Source organism: Anser anser, assembly GCF_964211835.1.
Source record: "Anser anser genome assembly, chromosome: 8".
In the NCBI taxonomy this organism is placed as follows: Eukaryota; Metazoa; Chordata; class Aves; order Anseriformes; family Anatidae; genus Anser; species Anser anser.
Genome location: NC_139728.1, coordinates 25830954 through 25848067, shown reverse-complemented (window position 1 = coordinate 25848067; position 17114 = coordinate 25830954). Strand labels below are relative to the sequence as shown.

At 41.5% G+C, this 17114-nt stretch overlaps 2 protein-coding genes across 9 annotated transcripts in view; one reads left to right on the top strand and one right to left on the bottom strand.

The window, feature by feature from the left end:
• OSBPL9 (oxysterol binding protein like 9) overlaps nucleotides 1–9086 on the bottom strand; it is a 62500-nt gene extending 53414 nt beyond the window's left edge. The window contains exon 1 of one of the 2 annotated variants that reach the window (XM_083847005.1): nucleotides 8884–9086. In XM_083847005.1, coding sequence (XP_083703131.1) covers nucleotides 8884–8994 — 111 coding nt within the window. In that variant the 5' untranslated portion in view covers nucleotides 8995–9086. The remainder of the gene's footprint in view (nucleotides 1–8883) is intronic. The other variant, XM_083847008.1, reaches the window with a different exon arrangement.
• Nucleotides 9087–12508: 3422 nt separating this feature from the next.
• The window catches only part of EPS15 (epidermal growth factor receptor pathway substrate 15), a 64755-nt gene continuing 60149 nt past the window's right edge, over nucleotides 12509–17114 (top strand). For 2 of the 7 annotated variants that reach the window (XM_083846997.1, XM_083846989.1), the window contains exons 1-2: nucleotides 12511–12632; nucleotides 16309–16417. In XM_083846997.1, coding sequence (XP_083703123.1) covers nucleotides 16364–16417 — 54 coding nt within the window. In that variant the 5' untranslated portion in view covers nucleotides 12511–12632; nucleotides 16309–16363. Of the gene's footprint in view, nucleotides 12633–16308; nucleotides 16418–17114 lie in introns of all 7 variants that reach the window. The other 5 variants (XM_083846998.1, XM_083846992.1, XM_083846994.1 and 2 more) reach the window with 4 other exon arrangements.

The following is a 17114-nucleotide window of genomic DNA, read 5'->3' as shown; positions in this document are numbered from 1 at the left end:
ATCCGGAGGAATCCTAAATATTTTGTTTTCTGATAGATGCAAAACATCTTCTGGTTTTCAATTACCTCCCCCTCATTATTATTTTTAATGATAACTTTTATGCCATCGTAGCCTTAGCTACAAAGTCCTTAGTCTAATACAACCCCTTCTCTGTCACCACCCAGATACAAACTACATTTGTTCAGGTCATGAAAACATAGGTAACGCCGTGGTGGCACGAACAGGTTCTCTACCTGTCACCTCTGAAACATCCTCTTCTCTCCAACAGGATCTTAATACTTCCATGTGCACAATATATTGCTGTGATTATGTCCAGCCCTATTTTCACTGGAGCCATTAGACAGTGAAATCTTATTAATAACAGTGGGAAAATACAGGCGGCAGAACTATCAGCATTAACAGCAATAAGTTATTCTTCATCTGCCACACATTTGAGAGATAGAGCTCCATCAGAGCTACAGACGATAGTTACTTCTCCCACAGAAAGCTTGAGGCACTCATGGCAAGGCCCGTTCACTAGAGGTAATTTAAAAACACGGCAGCCAGAGCTTCAAATGAAGCGAAATTTTGCTTCAAATGAAGTGAACTTTTTGCTGCTCACTCCCTCAATTCAGTCTCTGATTTACCAAAGAATCTTCTGAATGTTAGAAACCATCAGTATCACTCTCCTTGTTTTGATTTGGGTTAGCTGATCAAAATGCAATGGGTGTAAGGACTAGCAGGGCCTCCGTAAGGTATTCTACAGACGTATGAGTTCTTTTTAGATTTCCTGCATGTAAACTTCTGTAGGGAAGATTTATTTTTTATTTTTTTAAAGCACAAGACCAGAGGAGTATCTACAAACAAAGCTACTCCAATAATTTTCTGTCAGAGCTTGTATATACTTGGGACGCACCTCACTAGAGTACACCTACACACAGATTTTTTCTATTCCTTGCCATGAGTGAGCTCCTAAAATGGGAGAAGGCTACTGAGAGCTTACTGCTCCCTCTGGTGGTTTCCATCAGAAATACTGGCATGATCTCAGCAGGAAAAAAAAAAAAAAAAAAACAGTACCCGGGCTGCAGCTGCAACTCCTGAGGAGAAGGAAAGAGGTAAAGGAGCCTGCAGAGCGCAGGCTGGGCACCAAGCCTCTGGGCTTGTCCACAAAAGATCCTATAATAGCCTTTCTTTTCCTCATACATCACATTTTAATGGAGTAGAAATTGAGTTTAAACTTTTTAATGCTTAATGTTCTTAGTCTGAAAAAAGATTTACAGGATAAATCACGGGTTCAGCGTGTGGTCCTATATAATTTCCTCATCTTTGGACAGACCTTTAATTGGTTAACACAATTACAATGAAATGGCAAATCTAATTCCTTCTACCTGAGTGGCACGAGGACCTGCCATTCTAGTATCCGAACGAAAGCACGCAGCTGTCCTCACAAATCGAGCTGCATCCTCGCAGCAGAACTGAGCCAATCTTTCCAGTACTGGAAAACATGGCTCATTTGACATTTTAGATTTGCCCCCACCCACAAGTAAGTTTTTATAAAACGTAAAATTTGGACAGCTTGCCCTTAATGCTTTAAGTTTTTACCCTTTGGTTGAAGGGGAAAAGATCAGGCATGGATATAGTATGTCTTATACTTGGTCAAATATTCTTGAATAATTAAGGGGGATTACAATAATCCCGTAACTGTTTTGAGGAATGGTTCCATTTCAGGGAACAAAATCTCAGACAGCTGAAAGACATGTGGGAATAGCTACTAAAAAGTCACATTCTCCTTTCTTTTTATATATGAAGTCTCAACATGCAGCTATCTTTCTTCAGTGATCAGTTTTAAAACTAGGCAAAATGACATTTTCAATAAAATTCCCATACACACTGTACTGATTTCGGTGAAAACAGACTTGAATAGGTTACAAGCAGGGAGCAACAAGAGATAAATCTCACCTGAGGCTCAAATAAAAATTCATAAAAATGAACAAAGATATACAGTATTACTGCAGGAGAAATGTACGTATCTGCCAAAAAATCTGGCCCTTATTGGTTTCTTTTTTACGTCCACACAATGAAGTTTGATCAAGTACAGAACTGATCTAATGTATGCCATTTCAGGTAACATACAACTTCTTAGAGAAATGAAAATAATGTCTGGGTTTATTTTAAAAACAAACAAACCCCAAACCAAATGAAAATCCCAACTTCCGCCCTTCTTTTTTTGGAGTTATTTCCTTTGAGTTTCTGAGCTGCCTGGGAAGTCTGACATTTCAGCATAAAACCCAGCTGCTGTCTGCCTCCAACACCTCTCGGGCCCAAGTTCTGCTGTGCAGAGGCACACAGGACTCGCAGCGGTACCTTCTTCACTCACACGGCGCTGCCAAGGGAATCTCTAACGTAAGCACACTGATGAGCAAAACCATTTGTGTCATTTAATTCCCTTTAGGGAGGAGGAACATGGAACAAGCTCTATTTATAAACACCGAGTTTTGCAGTTTAACTACATCTGCAGGACAACTTTCCGTAACAGCTATTGTTCTCACCAAATGCAAAGGCAACCCTTGTTTTTCAAGCCGAAATAAAACCTGACGAATTAAAAACCTAACATGCTGTTCCTGTAGCTCCCCGCTCTCAGGAGGGCCTCCTCAAGCACAGGGACAGCAGTAACACCCAGCAGCACCAACATCTGGAGCTGTCAGTGCTTCCAGAAGAGCTGCAGCTTCTTTGACCCCTCCAACCATTCTGGGTCAGGCATGATCTACAGGGAACAACGGCAACACCCCGAAATTGCTTGAGATCTCAATTCCTCTTAAAATAAATTAAATTCGCACTGATATTAAAACCAAACACAGGCAGCTGCTGTACCTAAAGCTTTGACTTTTGTGAATGCAGTCATACAGCAGGAACCAAAACCTCAGCTACCACCAAACAGCAAGTAGAAGCAAACACTTCCAAGAAGCATCCTACTTCTTAGGTGTTTAGAGTCTCAGTTACATTAAATCAACGCGTTTCTCGTCTGGTAGTGCATATGCAAATTTACACTGAAACAAAGGCTGCAACAACTAACTTCCAAGAAATTACACACAAATTTCGATTTGTTTTTTGAAAGGAAAGTGTAGGCAGGCATCTAAAGATAACAACGGACACCAGAGGAAAAGTTGCCTTGTATCCGCTGGAGAAGTTTCCTCCCAGAACAAAAGTGCTCATCAGGCTCAGTGAGCTTAACTGCCCTGTTCTCAACCTGCACCAAGGAAGCTTTTAAATCCTTAGAAACCTTACATTAAACTGTAACCTGCAGAAAAAAAAATAAATATATATATAGTCCAAACTGCTAGTGGCTTTATTTTGCACACTACAGTAACAAAGAAAATAACAAAACCTCCAATAGATGAGATTTTGCAGGTAAGCGAACAGATTTAGTACTGAACTGGTTTAATATTTTAGATCTGCACAAGCAAAACCTTTGGATCCATACTTAGCAGCTGACCTGCTCTGTGTTGACTCACCAAACCATACCCTCTTCATCTAGATCCTCCTCAAGCCCCGACTACACCGGTCAGATCAGTGGGGCAGGCAACACGGCTGGCATTGCAGGGACAGCCGACACGCAGGGCAGAGTAACAAGTGCAAAATGAACCCATCAAATGTTTTCAAACAAATCTGAGCAGGCACGGCATGTTTCTACCAGAAAAGAAATGCCACGGATGTGCAATGCACAGTGGCGAGCAACTATTGTGAGACTTAAAACCAGACGTATTGCGTAAATACTGCAGAGAGCAGTATTAATTCAGCAGTATTAATTCAGCATTACTGAAAGCAAGTCAGGCAACATCACATAAAAATCACCTGTGTTTGTTTCCAGGAAATAAGTACTGCTCAAGTATGTGAGTAAATTTACTCCCCAGGAGGAAAATCTAGCACTAGTGTCAAACATTAAACCCTAGCTATCAAATTCTAAGGAAAAAAAAAAAAAACAGATTTTGGAAAGATCACATTTCTAAAGATACTAAAAGCTGTAACAGGTCTTAAGTTCCATACATAATTAAGGTAACAGATGTATCATCTGCAATTTGTTGGATTTATTTCCCAACTTTAATAAAAAATTCTACTGCAGGAGGACAGGAAGGGGTACCACGCTGGCTAGCAGAATCCTGCACCTATGGCCAGCAGATGGAGAAATACCTGCTTCTCCTTCTCCCACACCCCTACCCTAAAGGGAGATGCTTAGGGACACAGGAAAAGAAGGATAAATCAGTTCTGGCTGTTCAAAGGCTTACTGAAAATATATCTTTTTCTTTTTTTTTTTTTTCTGGGAATTTTATATGTTACTGTCATAAGGGTATGTACCTTGACTGGTACAAGCAGATTGTTATTAATTAAATTATAAACCTGTAATAATTTATTAACTGCATGGAAACCTTTGAAACAAATAGTTGAAACTAGGTACAAAATTCAATCTAGTGTTGAGTAACAGCCACCTTAATATTTTTAACTTGTAAATTCAGAACCATTTTCTTTACCATATGTAGTTTGCAGACAGTTTTGTCTGGTTTTATTCGACTCACTGAGCTGCTTGCAGTGCATGGGACAGATCAAGCTCTTGCAGAAAGAAGTGTCACATCAGCTCAGAACGGAAAGCAGAGGCCAAAAGCAATGTTTGTACAAAAGCAGAGGTTTTTTCCTGTTTTCTTCAGGTTTTTGCACACAGCTGTTGATTGAGAAACTATATTTGCGAAAAGCCAGAAAATGTATTCAACTGAAAGTCTCTAACAGAGGGGCACTGAGCCATGACTCCAGCTTCAGAGGCATCATTTGAAATCAAGTTAACGAGGTTTGTTCTCGGTTCACCACCAAAGGTTCATGAAACCAGAACAAAATCTGAGCCCCCCTCCTCAGTACGTGGATCGTACACTCCACGAGCACTTCTTCTAGGCAGCACCACCAGCATTCAAGCTGCCAACTAGCAGAAATCTTTCAAAAGCACGAGGGGGGAAATATCCTTACAACACCACAACCGCTTCCTCCTACAACTGGTTTTGCACAGATTTTGCTCCTGAAAGCGACTAACCAGTCAGTGTATGTTTTCAGAAGTATTTTGATGAAACAGTTAACAGAAACAACAACAGCATATCAAAGCCATTAATCTATCCTTCAGGAATTTATTGGTACAAGAACCATAAAATGATTGGAGGCTAACCAAATTCTGTTTCAAGAACACACTCTGGAGTTGTCACATACATCTTTTTTCTCTTTCAACCCTCATTCACTACACCAGGCAGCCGTTAAATCTGCAACGGTTTGAACAGTTCTCCTTTCAATACTGTCATACGTCAAATATCTACAAAGTTTTAAAATATTTTAAGGAACTGACCTTCCTATCTACTGACCCTGGCCTTAGCATTACTTGCACAACTATGCCAGTTCAGCTATTTGTTATACAAGTAAAATATTTATTTAAAGAATGCAGTTAAAACAATAATTTTAATCAGATTTTCAACCTTGAGGGATTCTCTGGATTATTTCTACAGGATTCCCAAGGGTAATCAAGACTACAGCTGATGTGTATTTAAGACAGCACTGCTGCCAGAAAACACAAACAAAAAGCAAATTGCGTTCACTTCCCTCTCCCTCCCCAGACATTTCTTTGTCTTCATGCTATCTGCCAGTACAATGGCAATGCACGTTTTTATACTGACAGGCAGAAAACAAACTATAGAATGGATTCAATTGAAAAAACAAATCAGCAGAAAGTTATTTTTCAGCTGGAACCCAGCTTAGGGAACGACTTTACAACTCTTGTGACAAGGCAGAAATGATCTATTTGGAGGCTTTTCTTTTAAATATCATCGGTGCCTCCAGCTACAGCCTGAAAAAAGGCAGTGCATCAGGAGACTTGCATCTGCTATACCTCCAAAAGAAATATTGGTGGATTCACAAATCAAAGAATATTGAGGGAATAAGAAGTTCTTTGTCAAACCAATCCAAAATGGGATAGTCATTTATTTCATATCTTGCCCTTTTGAAAATAAAAACAAACAAAACAAAACCAAACAAAAACAAACAAAATACCAACCACTTACTGATACTAGACAATCGTTTATTTGAGCAAAACCATGCAAAGTCAATCAATATTTGGATCACAAGTCCAGGTCATATTCTCTGGAACACACCACTCATAAACAAATGCAATTATAAGTAAATTTGAGCAATTTTTCTCTTTCAGAAGAGGACTGTACAAACACAAACTACAGAAGAAGAAAATGGAAAAAGCAAACAATTTGGCATTGTAAAAAAATGTAACTGCAATTGAATTAATTTGTTTCTGATGTATGTATTCAAAACATATTTAGGTTAACATCCACTCATTTTACCAAAAAGAAAGACATACTAATTTAGGTGCAATACGATTGTGCACTAACTCTGAATGTTCACGGCGCATCAAGGGTACTTTTCTGCAGTCTGTTTTATGCTACTATGAAAGAAGATTAAATACAACCGTGCAGGGACATACCTATGAGCAGATCTACTTTTCTGGGTCTCTCTCTAAGGAAAAGTTCAGCTGCCTCAGAAGTTGTTACCTTGCAGCCTTCCCCAGCTCCACTGCCAAATGTTAAGCGGCTCTTGGACCTACTGGAGAAAGTTCCCGCATGTACAACTTTTTGGATTGCAATGGGCTAAGGAGTCTGCAAGAGGTGATGAGAAGGTAAAAGCAGATCAGTTAACCGTAATCTCTCCTATCAGCAAAGCTGTTTCCAGGTTGCATGTTTACGAGCCAGGTAGAAACAATCTCGGCGCACCCCACCCCTGCATTGCGCTCATCAGGAAGGGCCAGTTTCAGGCTCAAAACCATTCAGCTGCACGTACACAAGCAGACTAAAGACAACAACACGGCTTCCGACTGAAACTGGCTCAGAAGGAACAGAGTAATCGATCTTATGTACCCTATAAAGCCTTTATTTCAAAATACATGTGTACGTACACAGAATCATAGAGGAAATCAGGTCATTCCCCCACACACATAAGGCTCCCAAACCTGCTACCATTCCAGATTGATGCTGCTTACTTACCACTGTCTTAAAAACTAACGTTCCTGAGTTATTATTCTAAAACTGAAGGTGTAGCTGAAAGAGAGAGTACCCCACTACCTTCCCAGTGCTCACGTCAGTACTGGTGAGGAACGTGGTCACCTGGGACCTGATGCGAGTTCCCCCTCCAGCCCTACCCTGCAGACCACACAGCCCCGAGAGCAGAAGACGCCTGTCTGCAGCAGGACCCCTTCTTTTGGCAGCGAGTCTTTCACTACCTTGAGTTCAACACGACACACACCCTCAGGTACAGGAATGCATTCAGGTATCCAGAGAATGGTGTAACAAGTACTTTACAGACGTGCGTAGAAAAGGTCGATAACGCATTCTGAAGTAAATGCTAACTGCACGGCTTTCTTGGTGGTAAAGGCACAAAGCAGCAAACATGGTTTGATTTCTTGATCCCAAGCTGAACTTTTAGGACAGGTGGTTAAAAAAAAGAAATCTTTAATCTGTGAACTGGAAGTTATTGAAATAACAGAGAACATAGTAAGTTATACAGGATAAAAGGGTAATGCATATGTAGGGATACCTAATCATAGGAAGTAAGGAAATTTAGGAACTGGTATTTACTGAACTGGTAAAGACCAGAATGAAAGTGACTGCAGTATCCAGAATTATGACGTGCCCATTCACTAGTCATCAGCGAGTGTTTCTATTTCTGCAGCTGAGCACAAAATGACTTTGCACCTTGGACCGTTACTTAGACTACCCTCACTAATTCAGCTCGATCAAACAGCTGACATCTGAACCGCCATTAAAGAGCAACTATAAAGGCACTTTTATTTCTCCATCGTATTCCAGATACAGAAAAGATTTTGAATTGACATGAATCAAAACTGCTGTACAGTTTATAGCTAGTTCATGCTGAGGGGTACAAACTCCCAGAGCTGGAGACCCAAGCTCTTTCTGAGCAGTGCTGGAAACTCAGATTTAGGAAGCAGAAGTTTCCCATGCGGTGCTCATGTACCTGTGCGCCTACACAAACAGGGAAGTGCAGGACAGGCCCCCCGAGCTGTTATTTGCCATAAACCTCTTCCAATTTCTGACAGGCTGAGCGTGCACGTGTTTTATGCGGACTGCTAACCCGCTATGCAGACCGAGTGCCAGCACTCGCTCCACGCTGCCAAAACTTAGCTGTGCACGCAGGGGCCCAACCAGCCTCCTCATTTAAGGGCATATCCTCAAAAAAACCAAGCTGCACTGTCAAAATACTTGTAGAAATTTTTATTCCAGCCGCAGGCTAGCAGCCAGCGGCCACCAGGGAGAAGCCACACAACGCCTCTCGCCACTCCCAGCGCCTCGCTTCAAAACTTCGCGTCCAGAAGCCGGGAGCCCCCGGCGGGGACAGGGAGGGGCGGGGGGGCGACCCGCGGCTGAGGTAACGAGCCCGGGGCGGGGGCAGGACCGGGGCGAGGGCTGCACCGGGGCGGGGGCAGGACCGGGAGCGGGCACTGAGGCGGCCGGGACACCTCGGCGCGGCTCGGGACCCCGCAGAGGCAGCGGGGCGAGGCCCCTCGGGGGGACAGGAGGAGCCGCCACCGCCCCCCGGGGCCGCCGCCGCCGCCCGGGGCCGCTCCGCCACCGGCCCCCCCCGTCCCGCCCCGGGGCCGCCCCCGCCGCCCCCACCGATCAATCTCCCCGCACGGCCCCGCCATTGGCCGCTCCCGCCGCCTCCTCCTTCCCCATTGGCCGAGCCGGGCGCTCGCCCCGCCCCGCGTCCCCTCCCCGCTCCCCCCCACCCCCCTCCACCCTGCTCCTCCAGCGGGCTCCCCGGGCTCGCCGAGCCGCCGTGCCCGCCGCTGCCCCTCACCGTGTAGTAGGAGAGGAGCCCGGCGTTGTAGTCCAGCACGAACCAGCGGTACTGCCAGCCCTTCATCACGTTGGTCCATTTGCTCAGCGGGCCCTCCATGATAGACGCCATCTTAGGCACCGAACCGCGCGCGCCCCGCCCGTGCGGTGAGGGGAGCAGGGCACAGGCACGGCGGCGGCCGGCAGGGGAGGGGCGGGGCACGCAGCGAGGGGGCGGGGACAAGACCACACCGGCCCCACCCGCAGGGCGGGGCTAACGGCTGCCGGGGAGGCGGGGCGCTGTGAGGAGGCGGGGCGCTGTGAGGAGGCGGCCCCGTGGGGGGGGTCGGGGGTCTCCTCACGGCTGTGGGGAGGCGGGACGGAGGGTAGGGGACGACTCTCTCTACTTCGGTCGCTGAGGAGGGCGTTTAACTATCAGATAAAATACATGGCGCTGCTGCGTGTTTATTGTGGTGGTGTGTTTGTGCCCCTCTGCCTGAGCAAAGCTCCCCTGTGCCCCTCAGGGCTCTCCAGTCAACGCCAAGCTTCAGGTCGTCCCCTGAAGGGGCTCCGTGTCCAGGGCGTATAAAAACATTCAGGGCTTGAGGTGAAAATCGCAGTCTCGTTTGGCACTAGAGTAACCTTTTATGGGCAAGGCTCATTTAAATGGGACACAGCTTTCCTGCGGGCCGCTCCAAGAATGTGGAATGAATTCCCCAGGAGCTATGGACGATCGTAAATCTCTTGCTAAATGCAAGGCATGTTCTTTGGCATGGGTCTGCTCGAACATAAATGCGTAACTTCACTTGTACTTCAGCACAAAAACTGCCAGGGCGCATTAGAGGTACTCGTGTTCCTCCTTAAGGATAGACAGTATAGCAGCAGAAGTGGTGTTTGTTGTATGAACTTCTTTTACATATATATATATATTTTTAAGCAAATATAAAACCTTTTTTTCTCTGTTAATGATTTTAATATGAAGAGCCCTTTATAGTAGGGCTGAAGTGGATATAGTGACTTACAATACTGGACCTGTGTACTAAATTCAGATAATTTTAACAGAAAAATCACCACAGCTTCCCCCCTTGTGAAAAAGCGTCAGTCCAAGGCAGAGTATCTATGTTTGATTGTAGAAAATAAGAAATACTTCAGTATTTCTAGTTCATCCTCCCACTAGCATCACATTACCTAGCAGTTTCCAAGTGGAGTTTATAGCATTGACTTTGCAATGCCCCTTGGAGTCACCTGGTGGTGTGTTTACGCATAGTGGTGCCGGTTTAATCTAGCTAATGTACAATTCAATCTTGAAGCCCGGTTTGTTCATTTTGATAACTGTCCTTTTTCAAGCTGCATATGACCTCAGTGGTCTGTTTTTTTCTTTAGTTTCACTGACTAAACAAAGCACGGCTGCCTAGAGATTATACCCAGGCAAGCAAAACAAAAAACATCAGATGGTGCCAGAACATTACTAGTACTACCATGTAAAGCTTTAGTTGGACTGGAGCTTTATTATCTCAGATCACAACTTTCACTGCACCGTACCACAAGTGTTGAAACTATGCAAAGAGCTTGTGCAAAAAACTCTTGGCTTAACTGTGAAAGGGCTGTCTGTAGGCAGAATGCTCTCAATGAGAAATTTTCAGCAGAAGAGCTTTCTATTCACCTTGGTTTGCCAGAGGCTGAAACTGCTAAACTTCAGCATGCGCTGGAAATCTTACTTGTTCTTTGTTCTCTCTGACTTTTTTTGAGAGGAAGTGTGCCAAAGACTTGCCTTTACTTGAAAAAAAAAAAAGCGCATGTACTTTAGCTAGCTCTGCTTGACTAACAAAAGCCCTGCGGTAGATGGACAAGTTGTGTTAGCAGGTGTTAAAGGGAATTCATCTCGAGATTTCTTTTGAAAGATGGTGTGAATATTCTCTTTAGATGATTTTGCAGAGATAGGCGAATCATTGTTTTTAGTAATAAAAAAAAAGAAAGAAATACATATGAAATTATAGCCTATCGTTAGCATTCAGGATACAATATCATATAGTTTTCTGAACTTTCTTGAAGTGCCAGGATGATGTGTCCCTGTATATCAAATTATTCCCCTACATATTGAGCATAAGGGTGTTGTTGAAGGGATTAGACTTAGTTTGCTCCTTCTGATCAAGACTCTAGATGTGCATTCAGTTTTGAGAGATCAGTGTAAGCATTCCAGATAATTGTAAGCAATTAATAAAATGAAATCAGCCACAACTGTGATACAACTTGCCTTTATATACTCAGTATATTACATCGTAATTACCAATAATTTTGAATAAAAAAAGACTTGAAATATAAGTTAGTAAGTCACTTCCTTAACAGAAGAATTTAGTTTGCCCTAAAATGTTCCGTCTGTATTCAATTTGGAACAGTTACAAAGAGCTGTTATTTTTTGTAATTATAGACAGTTTTATCGTGATGTTCTCCATACTTTGCTAAACTTGAATTAGAGCAGTATGTCACTGTCTTTAACATTAAGTAGGGTGCTTACTGTCATCTGAGAGGATTACATATTACAGAGATCAACAGAGCCGGGCAGAAAGCAGCAGCTGTTACCTGGGGCTGCCCTTGTTCCACACACTGCTCCATCAGCTGCAAATCTTGTCCAGCCTCATTCTCTTGCCACACAGAGGCAAGTCATTTCGCTGTGGTGTCCCAGCCACAAGGCTCTACAATGCCCATTAAGTGGCCTCCGGAGTACTCAGACCGTCCCAGCAGGAATGTAGGGGGAAACCTCAGATATGCCCGATCCTTACTGTGTTTTCCGGGACTTCTCAACTTCCACCCTACTTTTTTCATTTGCTCTATTTTCTTTTCCTGTGTCCAAGCTTGTCCAATAAACTGCATCTGTTTGTTTTTTGTTTTTGTTTTTTTGGTCATTGCAGTTTAGTTGCGTATGGTTTCTAGCCAAGAGGAAGACACTGCTGATTTAGGATAAATACCAGTGGACCAGAGTAGAGGGACTGAGAAGCGGGAGTATACCAAAGGAAAGTCTGATGCTTTGAGGGCGAAAATGCTTTTCTATTGTAAATTTGCCTGAAATTACAGCTGAGCTAACTTTCAAGAACCTCAGTGCTGGCTGAAATTGTGTGGCTTGTGGGTTTCCTTAAGGGTGTCTGGGAGTGTGACTGGCAGTAGTGAAAGCAGCTCTAGCTTCTCCCAACAGCTGCAATTGCTTGGGGTTCTGCAGAACATAAGGAAGCCATTTGAGGGGAGAACAAATGACATTTTGTTTCCTTTTCCTTTACCACTTCAGGAATAGGCTGTTAGTTTCATTTTGTGTTTCTTACCCTATCAGGTCATGGTGTCAACTACTGATAACAGTCATTGTGATTAAGAAATTATGTTTTAGCCTGGTGGTGGATGACTCTTTTTCTGCTTGTTGGTAGCAGATAATGTCTTTTATTTGTACCATCAGGGAAAAAAAAAATCTTCATTTGATTTATTTGTTACAAATACTCTAGTAAGTTATGAGTAAGAAGAAGATGAAGCCTTCTGCATCATCTTCAGTCTCCTGCTACTGTCCTGTAAAGATATTTTCTGGTCCCTCTGTGCATATACCAGCTACACTAAGAACAGAAACAATGGCAGAGCCTGAACATTTTTTCTTATATTTCCTCAGAATTATGTTTGGTTCAGAAGACTAAGAAGAGTAATATAAATAGGAGAGAATCACCTTTACCTGACAAACAGTCATTCTTAAAAGAGGATAATTAAAGGAAATTAAGTGTGCCAATAAGGGCCATCGTAAGTAGATTTTCTTAATTGATTTATTATGCTGTTACTGTTTTTAATACAAGTACTTATTAAAAAATCATCATTTAAAGTGTCAAGAAAATAGTAGCTGGTTCTTTGTCTTTCTAAGGCAAACATAATTATATCTTGGGCCTTTCTTGCCAATATCTATTTCTGTATGGTCCCAGCAAATAAAAGCCATTAGCAGTAAATTTTCCCAATCCTGTCCATTTTCTTCTAGTTTTTCTCTCATCCAAACGAATAAACTCCTCTATGTCAGAGTTGAGGACAGGTTGCTGAGGGCTAAGCAGACCTTTCTGACTCTTCTAAGTGACTACATGTTAGCATACAGCAGAAGAAATTAAATTACCATGGGTTGAATGGAATTAAAGTTCTCGGGCCTGAGAATCCCAGTTCTGTTTCTACTTACAGCTTATAGCTGTGTTGGGTTTGAGTTTTCTCAAGAGAAGGACTTCTCTTTCAGAACATAATAAAGATCAGCCTCACTACTGTCCAGATGCTCTTCCCTTTGTGGCACATTTGGTGCTGCACTGGAGAGTTTTACGATATTGGAGCCGTTTCCTGAAAACACATGGAATGGGTTCAGCCAAAATATGGTACCATTTAAGAAAGGGCGGAAGATTATCTCCTGTATTTAAAGCAGTGATAGAGATGTTTCTGAAACAAAGATTTATTTTATTGTTAGTTTTTTAGTTGTCTCTAGTGGTGCTGTGTGTCTGGGGGTCAATCCAGCAAAAAGGCAGCTAGCTCACCTGTCTGGCCCCTACAGGACTAGGAAAAGTTCGTCAGCTGTTGCAGTATGTGTTAGAAACGGGTTGTGATGATACTCACTGAAGCAATTTGAGTGACTCACTTAATGACCAAATCCTATTATAAGGCCTGTAGAGGAACACATTTTAAGAGCATTAGAAATTCAAGCAGCTTTATAACAATAACATAACTTTAATTTTGTTCTGATCTCATAGAAGAGTAAATTCAGATTACAGTTGACAGTTTTGCAGGACAGTTTGACATAATGTTATCTGGGAGTTGCAAGAGATGTAAACTGACATTTTAGGACTCAACATTTCTTCAAGAAGTACATTTCTGAACTTGCTGAGGGGCTTTGCTATTTAGGAACATGGGTATCACGCTTGAGATCTTTCATTGTTCAGAGATGGAGGCATTAGCAGTAATACAAATATAATACAGAAAGCACTTTCTAACAATCTGTAACTTAAATACACTACAAATCTAGTCCAAAAGATTTAGAAGATTTGCATTGCCTTTATACTGAAGAAATATGAGCTATAAAATCTGGAAATCAATCTAGCAATTAGAAAAATGCTGGAATTAATTTTGCAGGGTGAATGATTCACTGTCATACTAGTATTATTTTATTATAAAACTTACAACAAATCATAATTTAGTCTTGAGAACAACAGGCCCAATATCTTTGCTGAGTACGAGAGTTTAGAGTTCACAGCATGCTGAATCACATTTTATACTCCTAATGCATTGCTTAGATGGGTAATGTCTCAGCATTTGATTTAAGCATCTTATCATCTTGTGGGCAGAATTTATTTAAAATTTAATGCAGAAGTCCATGCTATTTTCTCAACCGCAAATAAGTGATTTCTACTTTAGTCTCCACAGAGACTTTGAGAAGATATAGAGGAATGCTGCTCAACTGGAATATTTACTTCCCTGCAGCCTCTGTATGCAGCCCACTGATACAAAAAAAGCAAATAAGCATAATCTCTTTTCCCCAAGCTTTTCCACCATCACCTCTTTTCATAGTGTTTGGCCTATTAATATGTTTCAAATAAGGTTACTTGCTCCTTGTAGTCAATTTTGCAAATGTGCAATAGATGCATTGTCTGCTCACAAAGTTTAGGCTATTTACAGAAGAGTTTGGTGCATAGCAAATTTAGCAATGGAAAAGGTAAGAACTGATGTATTGCCCCTAATTATAAGCATTATATGCTATGATTATTTTCAGGAAGGAGTGTTTCTTTTTTCATTATAATTATATTTATCATATTATATATTCATTATATATATTTCATTTTTTATTAGTAATGGATACTGCAATATCAACGTTTTTAAAACTAGTATATATACATATACAAGTAGGTTCCAAAATTTATGCATATTATGAGGCTGTTATGAGCAGTATCCATGGTGTCTGGTACAAAGTCTTACTAAAATCTAGAGGAAAAACATCTTTTTTTTTTCTTCTCTATCTCTTTTTATTATTATTATGTATTTTATTTTATTTTTTTGTCAATGTAAATAGCAGAAATAATGTAGTAGACAAGCGTAAATCTGACTAGGGTAATTTTTAGAGTACTAGGTAGGAAATCTAAGGAGATGAAAAGGAAGATAAAAGAAAAGTCAGGGAGACCTAGGGCTGAGCAATCAATCATAAAACACAAGTATGTAGAAGGAGCACTACCCCATGAGTGCTTCTATTATTCATTTTATTCCATAGCTGGCAGTATTAAAGAGGTATCTGCTGAAACCGGGCTTCAGTTGTGTCAACTTAGAATCAATTCCTGGCTCCTTCTGCATTTCAGATCTGGAATTTAAGGCCAAATGGTTTTTCCTTATATCTAGAATCACTCCCAGTGATTTGTACATAGGAGGGGCCCTGTGTAGATCTAATCCCTCATCTAATGCTGTCCTGATTTCGGAATGTCGAAAAGATCTTTCTCTAGAGTTACTGTTTCTTGTACAAGGACTGGGAAACAAAGGTAACAAGGCTTATCCTACCAGAAAATTGGAGAAGTTTTTTTTCTTATCTCAGAATGAAAATAATCCCTCTTGGTGCCTGCTTAAGGGATTTGCTTCGTCCTTGTTCTGATGAAAGCAAAAATGCAGAAACAATTTGTTCATCTTACTCAATTTTCTCCGTTCTGTCAGAAATGGAGAAACGAGCAAAAAATTGATTTCGTATGAAAAAAAAAAAAAAGTAGCAACCAGAATTTGCAGAGTAAACTCAAATTGCTCCCCAAAAATCATGGTCAGCACCTGGACCTCAATTTTAGAGGTGAGATGGATGTTTTGCTATTTTGCAGCTGTCAGGAGACTACTTCAGCAGTGTGTGAACTAGCATACAAACATGCAGAAGGCAGCAGCATCTGATCCCCAAATGAAGTGAGACCTAGGCTCACAGCAGCATCTTCTGCAGCTTCACAAACTTTGTATCAGCAGGAAGAAAACCCAGGTTCAAAGATCAGGGGAAAGCCCTAGCCCGCCCTGTCTAGGTTTCCACCCCAGTATTATGATAACTAGACTAAAACAGCCACTCACACCAATTAAACAACTCCAGGTCAGGTAATTTCTGATCTGCAAGTCACTGAAGATTTGGAAAGTACATTGGGGCAGTCTCACTCCATGGTTATCTACTCCTACCATTTTCCATAACTGTCGCTACTGCTGGAGATGGGATACTGGTGATTTGGACATTTGTTCTGAGCTACTATTTCTGTTGTTAAATAATATTCTTATTTTCACAGTTAGTTAAGGGACTCTATGGATAACTTTCCAAGGAGGGTTCTTTTTTTGTTTGTTTGTCTTGTCCAGTAAAAGAGTGGAATTTCTGTGGGGATGTTTAATGATACTATAGCCTAATTTTACATTTTAATTGTAGAACCTTATTTTGTGAATTTTCTAACGTTTCCAGTTTCAAAGACATTCACTGAAGCTGAAGTTACTCAGAACCGCTGAAATAAACCCAGATGCTGTGGACCGAAACAAGAGGAATCTTACTCAGCTGGTGGGCAGCAGCACAGGTAGGGGAGATGTGGCGGCTCTGTTAATCAGTTGGAAAGCCAGGAACTGGATGAAAATCCAGGCCTAGTTTCATTTATTTGCTTCCAAGTTTCAAAAGTTCAGTTTGTTCTAATCGTACTTCTCCATGCCCTAATAAACTATCTGATCTGTATAGTAATTGCTGCATAACTTCTAAGCCAATGCTAGAATAACTTTAATATTATAATCTGTAAATGCTACTGAAGTTAACCAAAATCTCTGGATGATTGTCAGAAAATGGGGAGGTACAGCATTTGCTTTCTGTTGCCCAAGGGAGGTAATTTTTGAAAATATAGTTGTGAGGAATATACTAACAAGCAAGTCTAACTATAAAGCAGTTTGAAGCATACAGAGAGTCGATAATTTCCATAGCAGAAGTTGAAGTTGGTGAAGTTTAGTACTTAAAAGTTTCTTACAGTTGTGTATTAACTTGAGGTATAAACAATGAATAGTGTGTTTTAATTTACTGGCCAGGCTTGCAGTATAGTTTGTAGTTTAGCAGCATTAAGTCTTTTGAAATAAGATATGAAAAAATGAGAGCATGACTTCAGTCGGGTGTTTCCAGCTCAGGCCGAACAGGCCAAAAGTTGTTCGTACTTGTGCTTTCCATTGGTGTTGATGTGGTTACGTGTACATAATGAAGAACAAAATTTATCCCACTGACTTAAAGATTAAAGC